At 42.2% G+C, this 15,081-nt stretch overlaps 1 protein-coding gene across 1 annotated transcript in view; it reads left to right on the top strand.

Moving 5' to 3' along the window:
• itgbl1 (integrin, beta-like 1) overlaps window positions 1–15,081 on the top strand; it is a gene marked incomplete at both ends in the record, with an annotated part of 77,564 nt that overhangs the window by 8,847 nt on the left and 53,636 nt on the right. Inside the window, 3 exons of the mRNA XM_080753743.1 lie at window positions 5,516–5,662; window positions 7,358–7,480; window positions 12,347–12,487. Of these exons, the coding sequence (XP_080609869.1) occupies window positions 5,516–5,662; window positions 7,358–7,480; window positions 12,347–12,487 (411 nt within the window). The remainder of the gene's footprint in view (window positions 1–5,515; window positions 5,663–7,357; window positions 7,481–12,346; window positions 12,488–15,081) is intronic.

Genomic DNA, 15,081 nt, shown 5'->3' with positions numbered 1-15,081 from the left:
ACTCGTAATGTGTGCTGATATCAGCTGACTAAAGCAGCTAAGGCCAGCCTGCAAAAATGTAGCTATAGTGCAGACTGTACATTGAATCTGTTGAATATTAAAAAAAGAATATGAATGACTGACTTTTTCTTGCTGTTTTCCCAAGTTGTTGATGTTCACAGCATCACAGTCACCTCTCTGGGCTGCTGATCATGGAAACACGGTGAAATGCAATCCTTGAGCCATTTCAGCCAATTATGTTGTTCCTTCGCCTAGATGTAGTTTTTCTTTTCCTTTTTTCTTTCAAGTGCATGTTTTGATGTGCCATAATTCAGATGTTCTGAGCTCTCCTAGGCAGTGTGCCTGTGTGGTGAGTCACCTAATGGTTCCAGTGTGGGCTTCAAAGAGAGAAGGCCACTTGAATCTGCTCAGGTCTACCAATCAAAGGCATCCTTGATTGGAGTCCATTATACGCCTACGGAAGACGTAATTTTCGAGAAACTAGATTTTATTTAGATTTTGTTCTCGTATGTCTAGATACTAAGAATGGGACGAGTCATGTTCCCCAGAGTTATTAGTAAGGTCAGTCTGCAGCCTCAAAAGTCAAGTGTAGACACAGATGTCGTTTATTTCATCTTTGTTGTGCATACCCGTGAGGAGGATGGCAGGACTCTCCTTTGTTCTGGGGCTTGTGCACACAGAGAATGAGTTATTACCTGAGACAGGTGTCTTCTAGCCGGCTCCCACAGAACATGAGCTGACGTGCTGTCGTTTCACGCTTCGGAACCCACAGGGAGAGGCAAGCAATGAGGAAATAATTACTCACTGAAATGAGTACCTTGTTATGTGGAGAACATGATCTCAACAAACTGAATGGGGAAATGTCATTTGGATAGCAAACGTCGGGTGCAAGCCCACAGAAAATCTCAGGTGGCTTTAATTTACTACGTTTGCAGATGGGCTGTAAATCATTTACGTATGTTTTGCATTAGCCTAGAGTTGTTCTACTGGAAATTACTTTGAAATCTCAGAGCTGTCGAGAGATTGCCATTAGTAATATACAGTAATGTGTTGCTTAGTGAGTTGGGATCCGAAAATACCCATAAGCTTCACAGTATAGTACCTATCTAACAAGAACACCCAATCATGGAGAACAATCTCATTATGACCTGTTTAAATCTTGGCTTTGTGCATCATTCAAGCAAGTAATGAATCAAGATTGCATTGTTATTATTCTGTCCCTAAACCAACCTATTTCCTTGTTTACCCCCTTCCGAATGCACTGTTTATCACTGAGTGACTGGGTGTTGTGAGCGCATTCGTAAACGTGAAATTAGCCAGCCGTATGACTCACCCACCACCTTCTCCCCATCAACACGTTATCCCAGCAACGCTGCATCACCTATTATTGCTGCCGTAGCTGCTGGCACTGATTTACCCTCTCTCTGACCCTCCATTGGCTATATCTGGGTGCTGGTAGTGAGTGGATTGGCTAGGCGCAGCTGTCCGTCACAGCAGCGTGCCTCAGACACCCCCAGGGCAGTGGTGAATTACTGCCCAGGAAGCACTGCCATAGATAAACTGTGGACAGACAGCCTCCCACACACGCACACACATAAACTTTCGCCCACCCGATAAGGAGGGACCCAATTTATATGTCAGAATGATTGTCAAGCTGAGATTAATGGGTGCCAGTGGGTGGCTGCGACTTTGTAATATCCTGTTGAATTAAGTCGGGAGGGTTAAGAAATCAAATTTGAGATTTATAGGTCTACTGTATCTTGTACTTGCATCTAGGAGTGCCAGGTGATAGCAAGGAAATGCGTCGGAAAATAATTTAAAATGGTTTTTCAATGCACAGAAGCAGATGATGAAATAATTAGATTTATGCAGAGGTTCTCTTGTCATTGAGTATCACTTTGACTTTGCGCCTGGTCTCTATTTTAAAGTTATTTCCACAGGGTATGCCATTATTGTAAGTAGATGACAACGTGACAAATATAATAGATCATTTCTATTAACAAAATCTTTCTCTGGTACCCCTGATGTGATTTGCTTTGTTGACTGGAACCCCACTCCCAGCCTTATTTTTAGCTGTGCATGACCGTTGAAGGTTATTCAAACGGAAGCCATATTTCTGAGGTGTTCCCTAATGTGCTGACAGCTGTGATGACAGCTTCAACACACCGACCGCTGAATGCAGATGAGAATCCAGTCATAATGCAGGCAGCTAGCAACAGACCTCAGTGTACCCCTGCATTTACTCCTGGTGCTCTATAACTATTTATACGGCAATATAGTAGTTTTTTATGTGTGTTCGACTTAATGATGTTATATTTCTAGAAAACGTTCCACGTTGGGTACAGCATACAGTATGAATAGTGTGTGTGTGTGTGTGTGTGTGTGTGTGTGTGTGTGTGTGTGTGTGTGTGTGTGTGTGTGTGTGTGTGTGTGTGTGTGTGTGTGTGTGTGTGTGTGTGTGTGTGTGTGTGTGTGTGTGTGTGTGATTATCCAGACAGCAGAGCACAGTTTCCAGTAGTTCCTCACCACAGCTTCTTATAGAGTTTACAACATTAAAGCAATATATATAGGTTTGGTTTCTGCTTTATTTGTTTTAATCTGTTTATATTTTCAGCGTGTGTGTGTGTGTGTGTGTGTGTGTGTGTGTGTGTGTGTGTGTGTGCACGTGCGTGTGCGTGTGTGTCCGTGTGTGCGTGTGTATTTTCCCTCGCAATGTCACTTTGTTGTTGATTTCACTGGAACGATGCACATCGTTTTACCTCAACCTGCTGCTGAGACACTCACTCCCGGGACATATCGATAATGATCTGAGAGCGGGGCGATACCCGGCCTATTGTTAGGGACTGATGGATAGCCTTTGAAGAGGACATCACATTTACATGATGAACGAGACTGAGGCATGATTGACTGTGACACACAAGGTCCCCTGCGGAAAAACGCAACGGGGCCAACATTTATAATAAGTTGTCAACAGCTTTCATTTGCATCGCATGATTTTGCCCCTGCATTGCATATTTCACAATGCTCACTTCCACCATTAGAATTGGCGAGAAATAGCCTAGCTGACAATGTACCTTTTCTTTCAATGCTGAACTATCTGATACAATTACAATATATACCAATAAGACTCCCTAATTGGGAGATAAGCGACCGTCACGTTGCATACACAAACTTTAGAAGGCAATCATAGCCAATCAGGAGGGAATATGGGAAATGGGACAGATCCATGTTGATGACATGCCTTTAGAGATACAGTACTGTGTACCGCTTTGTGTGATTTTAGGTCAAAATCTGTAGGAGCCGTGTCCAAAAATGTGTTTTGCAAAAATCGGCCTGATGGTGGCGCTTGAAGAGGACCATGTGAGAAATCAGGGGTGGAGGTTGTGATTTTCCATCCAAGGAGTGTGTGTGCAAAGTTTGGCATCGATAGGGCCACGGAGTGACTGACGGACGGACGGACGGACGGAGGGACAGCCGGTGGAGCTTTTCATAGTAACGGTGACCTGAAGGTCGCAACAATATATGTTGTCTTTAAGTAGAGCAATGGAACTAATAGGTACTGTACTCCCTCCCTCTGTGTCTGTATACTACATCTTATACAGTATTGCTTTCTCTGTAGACGCGGCTGTATGCACGTAAGCATAATATGAGAGAAATGGACAGGCAGAGACGGAGAGAGAGACGTTCTGTAGTTGTCCATCAATCATCTGAGCCAGTGGAACCTATTACCATGGCCTGTTTTCAACTGTTACTCAAGCTGTTGTAGGTCTGGCCTCATATTGTCTTAGACATCAGAGCCTCCATAAGAATGTGGAGGAGATTAGACTATAAAACATTGCCTTCAAAAATAAAATGGAAGATGAGTGAAGTTACATGAAGGTGACCATGATGGCGTGGATCTCCATACAGATATAATAATAATAATAATCTCACACAGACAGACAAACAACTTGAACTTAATCTACTAGTACTATGTACTATCATACATAAACATAGACAATGTTTACAGTGTGGTTCTGAATGGGGGTCTGTCTGTCTGTCTGTCTGTCTGTCTGTCTGTCTGTCTGTCTGTCTGTCTGTCTGTCTGTCCTTCTTTCTGTGTGTCTGGCAAGATCCAAGTGAAGCCACGCCGCTAATGGACCCAGTCTTGTTTTGTTAAAGGCATTTTTTGTGATTTGACGTTTTGTAAGAATTTCTCCTATACTGAACTTACCTGAATAATTAACAGGATAATTAAAATATAATTTCATTCAATCTTTTATGAAAAGATTTTTTTTTTGCTAGGCTTTTCAAATTAAACAATAAACAAACAAGATAATTCCGTCATTTTCATTCTGTACAAAAAAAGGAATACAGTGGCTTCCTCGAAAATCAAACATACTTTACCATGGCATGCTTTGGAACATGGTCGGCAATAAAGTAAAATATACTATGTCGTATTCAATGGGCTAAACATGCCATACTGCTGGTATGGTCCTTTAAATCCACTTACTGTAGCTCATGGGTGTATTGTGTGTATTATAACTAGTAAGACACCTCAGGGTGACATGCGAGGTCGCGCCAATTCTTGACTATCTGGCCAACCACAGTGTTTCTCTGACGATTCTAGTTGTTATCATTCTGGGGGGAGTTTGTTCATGTTTTTGTGAGGGTATCAACCCTAGGAGACACGGGGAAACATGCAAACTCCACACAGAAAGGCCCTATCGCCAACCCCATCGAGAGTGTGAGCGATGGGGCCTAAACATGGAAATGTGGAGAACACTATATATGGAGATAGTCCAGTCCATCATGTCATAATGGGACTACCGTCATAGACAGTAGCCATTGTTAGGCCGGAGTCAATGGCTGTGTCTATGACGGTAGTTCCATATGACATATTGGACTAGACTATCTCCATATATAGTGTTATCCACATCTCCATGTTAGGACTCATATATGGGCATAAAAAGTATGTCATGTGACATCACTTCCTGTACAGACAGTCAGCCATTGACTCCGGATTAACAATGGCTACTGTCTATGACGGTAGTCCCATATGACATATTGAACTAGACTATCTCCATATATAGTGTTATCCACATCTCCATGTTTAGACAGCCAATGACTCCGGCCTAACAATGGCTACTTTCTATGACGGTAGTCCCATATGACATGATGGACTGGACTATCTCCATATATAGTGTTATCCACATTTCGTGTAGCCGCCCTGTACAGGAAGTGATGTCACAACTCGCTGACATCACACTGACATCACAGAGGATACGGAAGGACGGTCACGAGGATACGGAAGGAAGGAAGGAAGGAAGGAAGGACACTCAAGCGACACGATTCTTCAGAGTATATGCGACCTTCGGTCGCAATAAGGCTGGTGACGGGTGGCTCTAACTTACACAACTTGTCTATTCTTTGCAGGACCATACTAATCCAGCTTGATGTACTACTCAGTTTCTCTCTGCATGATATACTGTGTATACAGTATGTAATGCACAGTATGTATTGATTCTCCTTGCAGACCGTGGCTTCTGTGACTGCGGCACATGTGAATGCGATGAGGGCTGGTATGGAGAAACCTGCCAGTTTCAGGAGGAGTGTAACTTATCCAACAAGAAAAGCAAAGAGCTCTGCAGGAACCCACAGGGAGTGGTCTGCTCCAATGCAGGTACCAGGAGCGCACGCAAACACATGTGGAAGCACACATGCACAAATTGCACATGCATACACAAACGCCTACACCCATTTTTACATGGGCATGAACACAAACACCTCAGGGAACTTGTTTGATTCAAACCTTCACTAACTTGTTTATACAAAATACACTCACACATATTATTATACTCACGCCTATATGCACACCTTTTATTTCTTACAGCTGCTGTGCTGTCCAACATAAACCGGCATCTTTCTCATGCAGGATAGTTAAGGATAATTTAATCTCACTTACCATCATTATATGAAATATGTTTATTTTGCTAAATCAGGTACAATTAACACATTCATGCTTGAAGGAGCTTAAACGCATCAAGGGGAAGATTGAAGGCTTGAGTTAACATCATTGTAAGTACTATAACTAGGGATCATTGAAATTCAGTCTTTAATCTAACCAGCCAGAGTCCTTTGGTATTTTTTTCTTTTTTATTTGGTATCTTTCTTTGGATGCACATGGTGTCAGCCCCCCGTTTGCGTATTTATGTCTGTGGACACATGTGGTTAAGCAGTGGCAGACTGAAGACACACAGTGTGAGATGATGTGTGGTTTAAGGTTGTTTTCCTTATGCTGACAACCCCATACAGTTCCTACCTGGGTTTAACCTCACATGCGGCCCACCATACCTGCAGCGAAATAGAGATATGATCAGTGTATTCTTTTCTGTGTGCGTGCGTGCGTGTGTGCGTGTGTGTGTGTGTGCGTGTGTGTGTGTGTGTGTGTGTGTGTGTGTGTGTGTGTGTGTGCGTGTGTGTGTGTGTGTGTGTGTGTGTGTGTGTGTGTGTGTGTGTGTGTTTTTGTGTGTGTGTGTGTGTGTGTGTGTGTGTGTGTGTGTGTGTGTGTGTGTGTGTGTGTATGTATATGCGTGTGCGCACGCATGTACGTGTGTTGCATGTTTCAGTGTCTGCATGTGTGTGGCCTGTTCAATTGTGCACGGCTGCTAATTTATTCACAGCAGTTGTCATCCAGCCTTCCGGCCCTAAAGCTTATCGCTATGCACACGAGCACGCACACGCACACGCACACGCACACACACACACACACACACACACACACACACACACACACACACACACACACACACACACACACACACACACACATACACACCACTGCTACTTCCAACAATCATAAACCAGGCTTGAATTCCAGTCACACAGATACACAGACGCAGGGCCTCATTTTCATCCATGCCTTACCTCTTATCCCTAAACCCCTTTGCATTTTTTTACTATTTTGAAAAACATTCTTAAATTGTTCAAATAGCAGATCTACAAGCTCACAACGTGTCGATGTATTTGAAGTATTTGAAAATGTTTTTTTTTCTTTTTTCAAAATAGTAAAAAAAAAGGCAACAAAGTTTATATGGATAAGGGGCAAGGCATGGACGAAAATATAGCTGGCAGTCTCCAATGCACATCTGCAAACCAGCTGGGTTTTTGGACCTGAGGTCAATTGCATTAACACATGCATCACACGCAAGTACGCACGCATGCACATGCACAGCCAGGCAGGCATGCACTCACACTCGCACGGCCACACGCACGCACGCACGCACACACAAATACACATACAACCACACTTAGTCACAAATACACAACCTGCAACCAATATCTCTAAACTGAAGGTTTTCTTTTTTGTCCTTGACAGGCACCTGTCATTGTGGGAGCTGCATGTGTGACGACCCGGATGGCAGGGGCCTGGTGACGGGAAGCTTCTGTGAGTGCGATGACAGCGAGTGCCTGGATGAGGACACAGGAGAGGTGTGTGGAGGTATGCCCCATGGCTCCTAATCTCTGCCGCTGCCCCTCACTTTTTCTATCCCCATCTCCAAACACAAAAGAGACCCAAGAGTTATCTATCTATCTGGGTAGAAGGAAAAGCAAATGCTTCTTTGCCTTGCAATCATCGTTGTGACAGCGTGATTTTTACTACATTGAACCGTATCCATTATGAGGTTGAGGTCGCGCTTAAACATGAGCCTTGGGATCAGTGGTACATTAGGCAATGTATTATTGTCTTGTTTGTAACTATCACTCACACACAGCCCTTGCTGTGATTTTCTTTACCTGTTGATTTTCACCTACGTATAAAGACGATCATCCATCATCGGCTGCCTGCTAAATCAGGACACAGAATTGCCCCTTGCACAATTTGAAACACGTTCTCTTAACCCTTTAAGTGCCTATCCCGAACATGTTCGGGATATTCTGGATCAAAAACAATTTTTTATTTGCTATTTTACTTACCCCGAGCTGCTTGGAGCAACGTGGGTGGTCCCGGCTCGCCCAGCGCTCACCAACGAGAGACGCTAGATGCTCCGACGATTTATTCCATTGAAAATGGTTTAAAATAAAGTTTAGACCCCGCCCAATGTTCACCGAATGTTCATTGTAGGCGGCGCGACGTATTCCAGGGTGCCTATCCCGAACATGTCCGGGATATTTAATAAAATGAATTATTTTATCGGAGGCCTCAACGAAGCCCCGGTCTAGACGTCCATCCTTGGCCAGGACTTAGACTCGGCCATCCACGGGCCGTATCCGCGCTAACGGCCAAATCGCGCCGCCCACTCCAATAATAAATCACATCTTTAGACAGGATTTTCTCCGGATTGTGTCCCCAGACCCAAAGAGAAAGTTTTTTGCGGCTGAAATAGCTTTAGATCGGGCTTCTAAATGGGTTAGCATTTTGGCTACGTGTCAGCTAGCTTCCTCCTCTCGACACCCATAGCATTGACTGGAGTGAAAACACAAGCCAGTTGGGAGAGGGTCGACGAAAGCTATAAAGAAGGTCTATGGATAAATTTCTGGCACTCTAGCACCCCTTGTGGCCGGATGGCACTGTATGCGTTAAAGGACCTACACCATGAATTTTCACTTTTTCTATTTTAAAACCTTTTTTTGGGGTCCCACTGGCACCTTCTATCCTCACAAAGTCCTATTTCTGACCGTTGTGTCTTTCTCTGGTTTTGGGCAGACAGAGATGAAAAGCTTTCCACAGGTTCTCAGAACAGTGCTGTTCTGAGAGTTGACGAGAGTGACGTCACTCTCGTTTCCCGTTTTTTTTTTCAGAGTAAAAAAAAAAAAAAAATTCAAAAAAATTTTTTTTCAAATTTTTTTTTTTCAAAACTTTTTTTTTTCAAAAAAATGCAATGCAGAGTAAAAAAAACTTTTTTTTCAAAAACTTTTTTTTTCAAAAAACTTTTTTTTTTCAAAAAACTTTTTTTTTCAAAAAAATGTTTTTTTCAAAAAAAAATTTTTTTTTCAAAAAACTTTTTCTTTTTCAAAAAAATTCTTTTTTTCTGGAAAAACCCCACTAGATGCGCCCCTGAGCAAACAGAGGCCGTTTTGGTATTGCAGCTGGAGAGCCTCATTATAGTAGAGCTAGAACAAACAAAAAGAATGGTCAGAGTGTTTTTTGAGGGTTAAAACCTGTCTAAGACTCAATTTTGAGCATATATTTATACAAAAAATATAGTTTTAAAAGCATGGTGTAGGCCCTTTAAGAAAAGCTCCCAGGCCCCATATGTCCTATGAAGGTTAATTGGAAGTTAATTGTACTTTGACCTGTCGTCTATGCTGCTCCTCACAGTTTTAGCTACTCATCCCTGTGTTTCCCTCGGGTTCTCCATCTCCTAGCTAGTCAATGTTAATTAGCCATACAGTAATTTCATTTAGAAAAAAACACATTATGGCCTCTCCCCATTTGGAAGAATTGTGAGGAACAAAGTCATTAGAATCTGTCCAAGTATTCAAAGCGGCCATGCTGAATGGGCCTCTATTAACTAGAGTACAGTTAAATTCAAGAAGGAAAAAGATTTTATAAAGTGGACGATGGCTCTTTTTTATGTGAGCCCTGTTACATCAACTTTTGATTCTTGCTAATTTTTTTAAACGTAATTTTTATTCGCAGTTCGTTACATGTAAAAAAAATATACAGGGTCAACATTATTACAACAGTTTAGTATCTCATTTTAGTCCATGTTAGATGTTTGTGTGGTATCATTTTGTTGGGTTTTATATTCAGTCAATTTCTCCCATTTCACAAGGAACAGTTCTTCTTGTTTGTGTGTAAATCTCTCCATCCCATATATTTCCTCCACAATGCACAGCCACTGCTCACAAGTTGGAGGGTCACTTTTATACCACCATCTTGTTATTGCTTGGTCAGACAATCTTGCATGTCCCTTCACTATTGGGGACACTATTGCAATTGCCCGGTCTATTTATTTATTTATTTTTCCCAACAGTGATGGGCAAGCTATTTGGAAAATGTAGTACGCTACATTACTAGTTACTCTGATTAAATATAGCTTAACTACACTACGAGCTATCCCCAGAGAAATGAAGCAAATTTCCTTTACGCTGCTTACTGTAGAAATGTAGTTAAGCTATGTAGCTTAGCTACTTGTAGCTAGCTACTGCCCATCACTGTCTGTTACGTTATACCATTGATACACATGTTACATTCATGTCAAATGAATGCAATGCATTTAAAGACCAAAATAAAACTATTACTTCTACTACTACTGCTACTACTATTGTTACACATGTTACTGCTCCATAGTGAGTGACTAGAAGATTCTAAATGTCAGGTTCCTGGGTGAATATCAGTGGGGAAGGAAACAAATTCTTGTTCAGAATGTATAGCATTCCTATAAACGAGACATTTAAACACAGAATCTAAGATGATAGATGGATGCATACATACAATGTTGATTCTCTCTCTCTCTCTCTCTCTCTCTCTCTCTCTCTCTCTCTCTCTCTCTCTCTCTCTCATAGAGAGAGATGTTGATTCTCTTGTTCTTTGGAAATACTCATAGCACAATTTTACTTGATTGATGGAGAGGAGGTTGAGGTCATGGAGGAGCACAAAGACTCATTATAGACAATACTCTCTCCTGGGACCAATGTTCCGAAGCCATCAAGCAACAGTAATTCATTTAGTTTCTCAAGGAATTCAACTCTTTTAGTGGACCGTTCCATTATGTTTTATCATTCAACAAGACTTTTGTTGAGAACATTCTGTTCTGATCTGCAAGTGACATAGTCATGCCGTGCACTTACCATAACCCAATCTTGAAAGGTCAAAGGTGAGCAACTAACTGACGTAGATTCAGATGTTGTAGATTATAGAATCAGTTCCATATTCATCCCCTCAGCCATTAATCACCTTAACAAGGAGGCAAAAATAGATAGGAATGTTATTGTGTTTTTTGACGATCAATTGAAATTCATGTGACTTTATATAATTGTCATCTTAGCATGTAATGTTTGGTTTTCTACCACTTTTTCTAGTCACATGTTCAAATACTGGATTCTGATTGGTTTAAAACAGTGGTAAATAGGCCAACAACCCTCAGAGTTTTAACATTTCCAAGATCAATGCGCCTCCCAAACAACCAGAGTCGGAACACCTTCCTTTACCGACCCCAATTCCTTACCGTGAGCTGATTATTGAAAACGTAGGTGGTCCGAGGTCCTCCTACGTTTCTATCGTCATTACTATCGCCGATTTATTCCATTGGATCCAATGCAATCCGCCAACTTTAAAGCCCCTTTTCTCTGAATCTATGCTTTTCTGGAAGCGACCAGCCTCTATTTGCGTCAAAATAGCCGAAAACTGTGCTTCTAACATTAGCGTTAGCCTAGCTGTAATGGAAGCTAAATCCATGCACCTCAGCAGGAGTTGGCGCCATCTGGTGGTGGCACTAAAAGGGAACTCTTTTAGCTGCAATATGCTGTGGCGGAAGTACTGTATATGTGTATTCTGAAACAATTAATGATTGTAACTAAAGATCCTTGCAAGTTACAACTGTGTTTTCTTTCATTTATATGGAAAAAGTGGTAGAGAAAAGCAATTTACAATGAGATTGTTTGCCACTCGCCTACGTTTCTATCGTCATTACTATCGCCGATTTATTCCATTGGATCCAATGCAATCCGCCAACTTTAAAGCCCCTTTTCTCTGAATCTATGCTTTTCTGGAAGCGACCAGCCTCTATTTGCGTCAAAATAGCCGAAAACTGTGCTTCTAACATTAGCGTTAGCCTAGCTGTAATGGAAGCTAAATCCATGCACCTCAGCAGGAGTTGGCGCCATCTGGTGGTGGCACTAAAAGGGAACTCTTTTAGCTGCAATATGCTGTGGCGGAAGTACTGTATATGTGTATTCTGAAACAATTAATGATTGTAACTAAAGATCCTTGCAAGTTACAACTGTGTTTTCTTTCATTTATATGGAAAAAGTGGTAGAGAAAAGCAATTTACAATGAGATTGTTTGCCACTCGCCTGCGGCTCGTGGCAAATCAGCCAACAACCCACTCCCTCTCATGGTAAATGGCTTACATCTATTTAGAATGCTGCAAAACAAATACCATATAAGGACATTAAAATGTTAAATGTATACAGTACCTACCACATGCGAATTACTTGGTTTAAATAGTCTCTGCAAGTTTTTATTGTGCTTGCAGTACGGTATTACAGTATGTTGGATTTTTTTAACCTATGTGTATTCTTTACACTTTTTACAAATTGACATCATTGAGTGAGTCACTGTATCAATAGGTAGAATTGGTGTGTTCCGAGTGGTGACATCACGCGCTGTGTGTGAATATGTTTTCCATTCTGCTTCCAGGCCATGGACAATGTTACTGTGGAAACTGTTACTGCGCCGCCGGTTGGCATGGAGACAAATGTGAATTCCAGTGCGACATCAGCCCATGGGAGAGCAAGAAGAGATGCACGTCTCCAGATGGCAAGATCTGCAGCAATAGAGGTCTGATTCCAGAGACGCACAGACACAGAGGGAGGGAGAAAGTGTACCGGATGGGGCATGCCCACAGATTTATATCCAATATAGCCTGCATCATGTGAGAGGAAACTGGTGTGAATACGTAATCTATATTGTGCTCTGCAATTCAATTATGTCTATCTCCGTGATATCAACGCCCACATCTGTTGCCGTCGTTTTAAGCCATTTAGGCCTAGGATTATTGACTGCTTTAACTATTGAAAAATAGCAGATATACAAGCTCACAGCGCGGCACCGAGTGCCGCGCTGCGAGCTTGTAGATCTGCTATTTTTTAAAAATCATGATTTTTCTTTGCAAGTCTTTGAGTATATCTATTTAAAAGCAAACATTTGTAACTCAAATATTTGCTTCTGGGGGGTCCCTGGAACAACAGATTTTGAGATGGAGGTCCGTGGCTAAATACCTGTAATTTTGGGGGTCCTTGACATGAAAAAGTTTGAGAACCACTGATTTAGAGGAAGGATTTAGAAGTCGGGTCAAAGATCGGGTCAAAGATATTCAAAGACTTGCACTCATTTTCACGATTTTTCAAAAATAGCAGATCTACAAGCTCGCAGCGCGGCACTCGGTGCCGCGCTGTGAGCTTGTATATCTGCTATTTTTCTAAAGTTAAAGCATAAAAATAATGGTTAAAGTGGTTCAAATCTAACGCGACTCGGGCGCGTTCCAGGTATTTGAGAGTTAATTGGTGAAATAGTGCCGTCTGTGTTTTCCCTTCCCAGTATAGCTGGGGGGCATTACAGCATCACAATGTGCATTATTGTGCATGTACTGTAGGATGACAAGAATCACTTTTTGGTATTTGTCTTTAAACTATTACTGCTTCTCATAGTGAAAGGAAAAAGAAAGCGAGAGAGCAAGAGGCAGCGTGGGAAAACAGAGAAAAGACAAATGGGAAATAAATCCCTTCATTCCGTAAATTTAACTGAAATTCATCAGAGTTGGGCAGACAGGCGGACAGAGAAGTCCACACTAACCTAGCAGAAATCATCCCAGGAGGTTTTAGAACAGCTCTCAAATTAATTACACTGGGGCGGCTGAAATCTGACTAAGTGCTACATGGACTGAGCCCCATCTCCCAGCTGAGTTTCTCATTTGTGGTCGACAACTGTCAACTGCATTTTCTTTCTCACTGTAGTTTTGCTCAGTCATGGAGCTCTCTCCACATAAGGTACGGTCGTGACAGACAAAGGGATCAGAAAATGAACATCCTACTCAGGCACGTGCACACATAGACATCAAAGGGTGCTTGAGCCCCTGCCCTTTTATCCATCTGTAAAACGTGCCCTCTCTAGACCATGAATGCGGTTTTTACTATGGTGAAAGAAATCCAAATACCCTCTTTCCATGCCATACCTGAATGCAGCATTCAAGAGAATTGCCTTGTCCAAACTCCTGAACTTGAATGCAGCGTCTTATGTTGAAAGAATTGCCTTCTCTCAAGCATCGAAAATAGCCGTCCTCCAGCGACGCGTTGTGAGCTTGGAGGTCTGCTATTTCCGATATTTTCACCAAAAGGCCCTTTTTAGAAATTTCAGCCCCTGCCTCTCTAACATTCTCTGCATGTCCCTGGGCCTACTCATGAAAGATGCACGTTGGGAATGATGCAAGTTGAGAATGCAGGCCATCCTAGTTATGCAATGCCTGTTGCATAGGGTATCAGGGGAATCCATATATGGGGATTTGCAGACGTATCGTTCCAAATTAAGAGTGTACTGTGTACTCGGGTCCTTGTCGTTACGCTCGCCAGGTGTATTAAGTCGAGCGGTCGAGTGGTTGTCGAGATACAAGGGAGAAAAATACTCACACGCACACTCGCAGATATTTGGCACATACTGTATAGATAAGGATTTCTCAAACTTTCCTGCCATATAGCTTACCCTTTTTTCTGGTAGGGGGTAAAACCTCCCTAGCGTGACTTGAAACTATAATCTTTTTTTTCTTACCGCTTTTTCTAATCCATCAAAAGAACAGCCATGATAAGAGGACTCGACTACACATTCTGATGTCTTTGCATCATCTCATAGAAATGCAAGGCATTATGTACTTATAATCCTGCAAAGTGCCTGTGTCGTCTTTCCCTGGGCTTGCCCTACCATTATCCCCCATCTGTAGCTCACACTCTGAAATGTGTGTGACTTGACTGACAGCTCTAGATGACTCCCTCGTACCCCCCCTCCCCCCCAGCTCTCTGTTCAGCTCACGTCTTTTCTCCAGCTAATAATAAGCTCTAAATTGGCACACCATCAAGATTCCAACAAGCAAGCCATGCTCCAGGCATATATACCTAATGCATATGAGATTTTCTAATAAAAATCTCTGGAAAAAAATATAACAACTCTGTTTAGCTTTAGAAAGAGAGGTTTCCGCCTAACACCGCGTGGCAAGAACGGCAGCTCAAGCAAAGGCGTTCCAAGGGCGGGGACGTGCAGAGAATGTTCTAAAAGGGCCTTTTTGCGAAAATATAGAAAATAGCAGACCTCCAAGCACACAGCGAGTTGCGCTGCGACGCGTTGTAAGCTTGGAGGTCGGCTATTTCCTGTGCTTGATACCACAC

Source organism: Nannobrachium achirus, assembly GCF_963921795.1.
Source record: "Nannobrachium achirus genome assembly, chromosome: 22".
In the NCBI taxonomy this organism is placed as follows: domain Eukaryota; kingdom Metazoa; phylum Chordata; class Actinopteri; order Myctophiformes; family Myctophidae; genus Nannobrachium; species Nannobrachium achirus.
The sequence above is the reverse complement of the archived record's forward strand: the minus strand, read 5'-3'. Positions and strand labels throughout refer to the sequence as shown.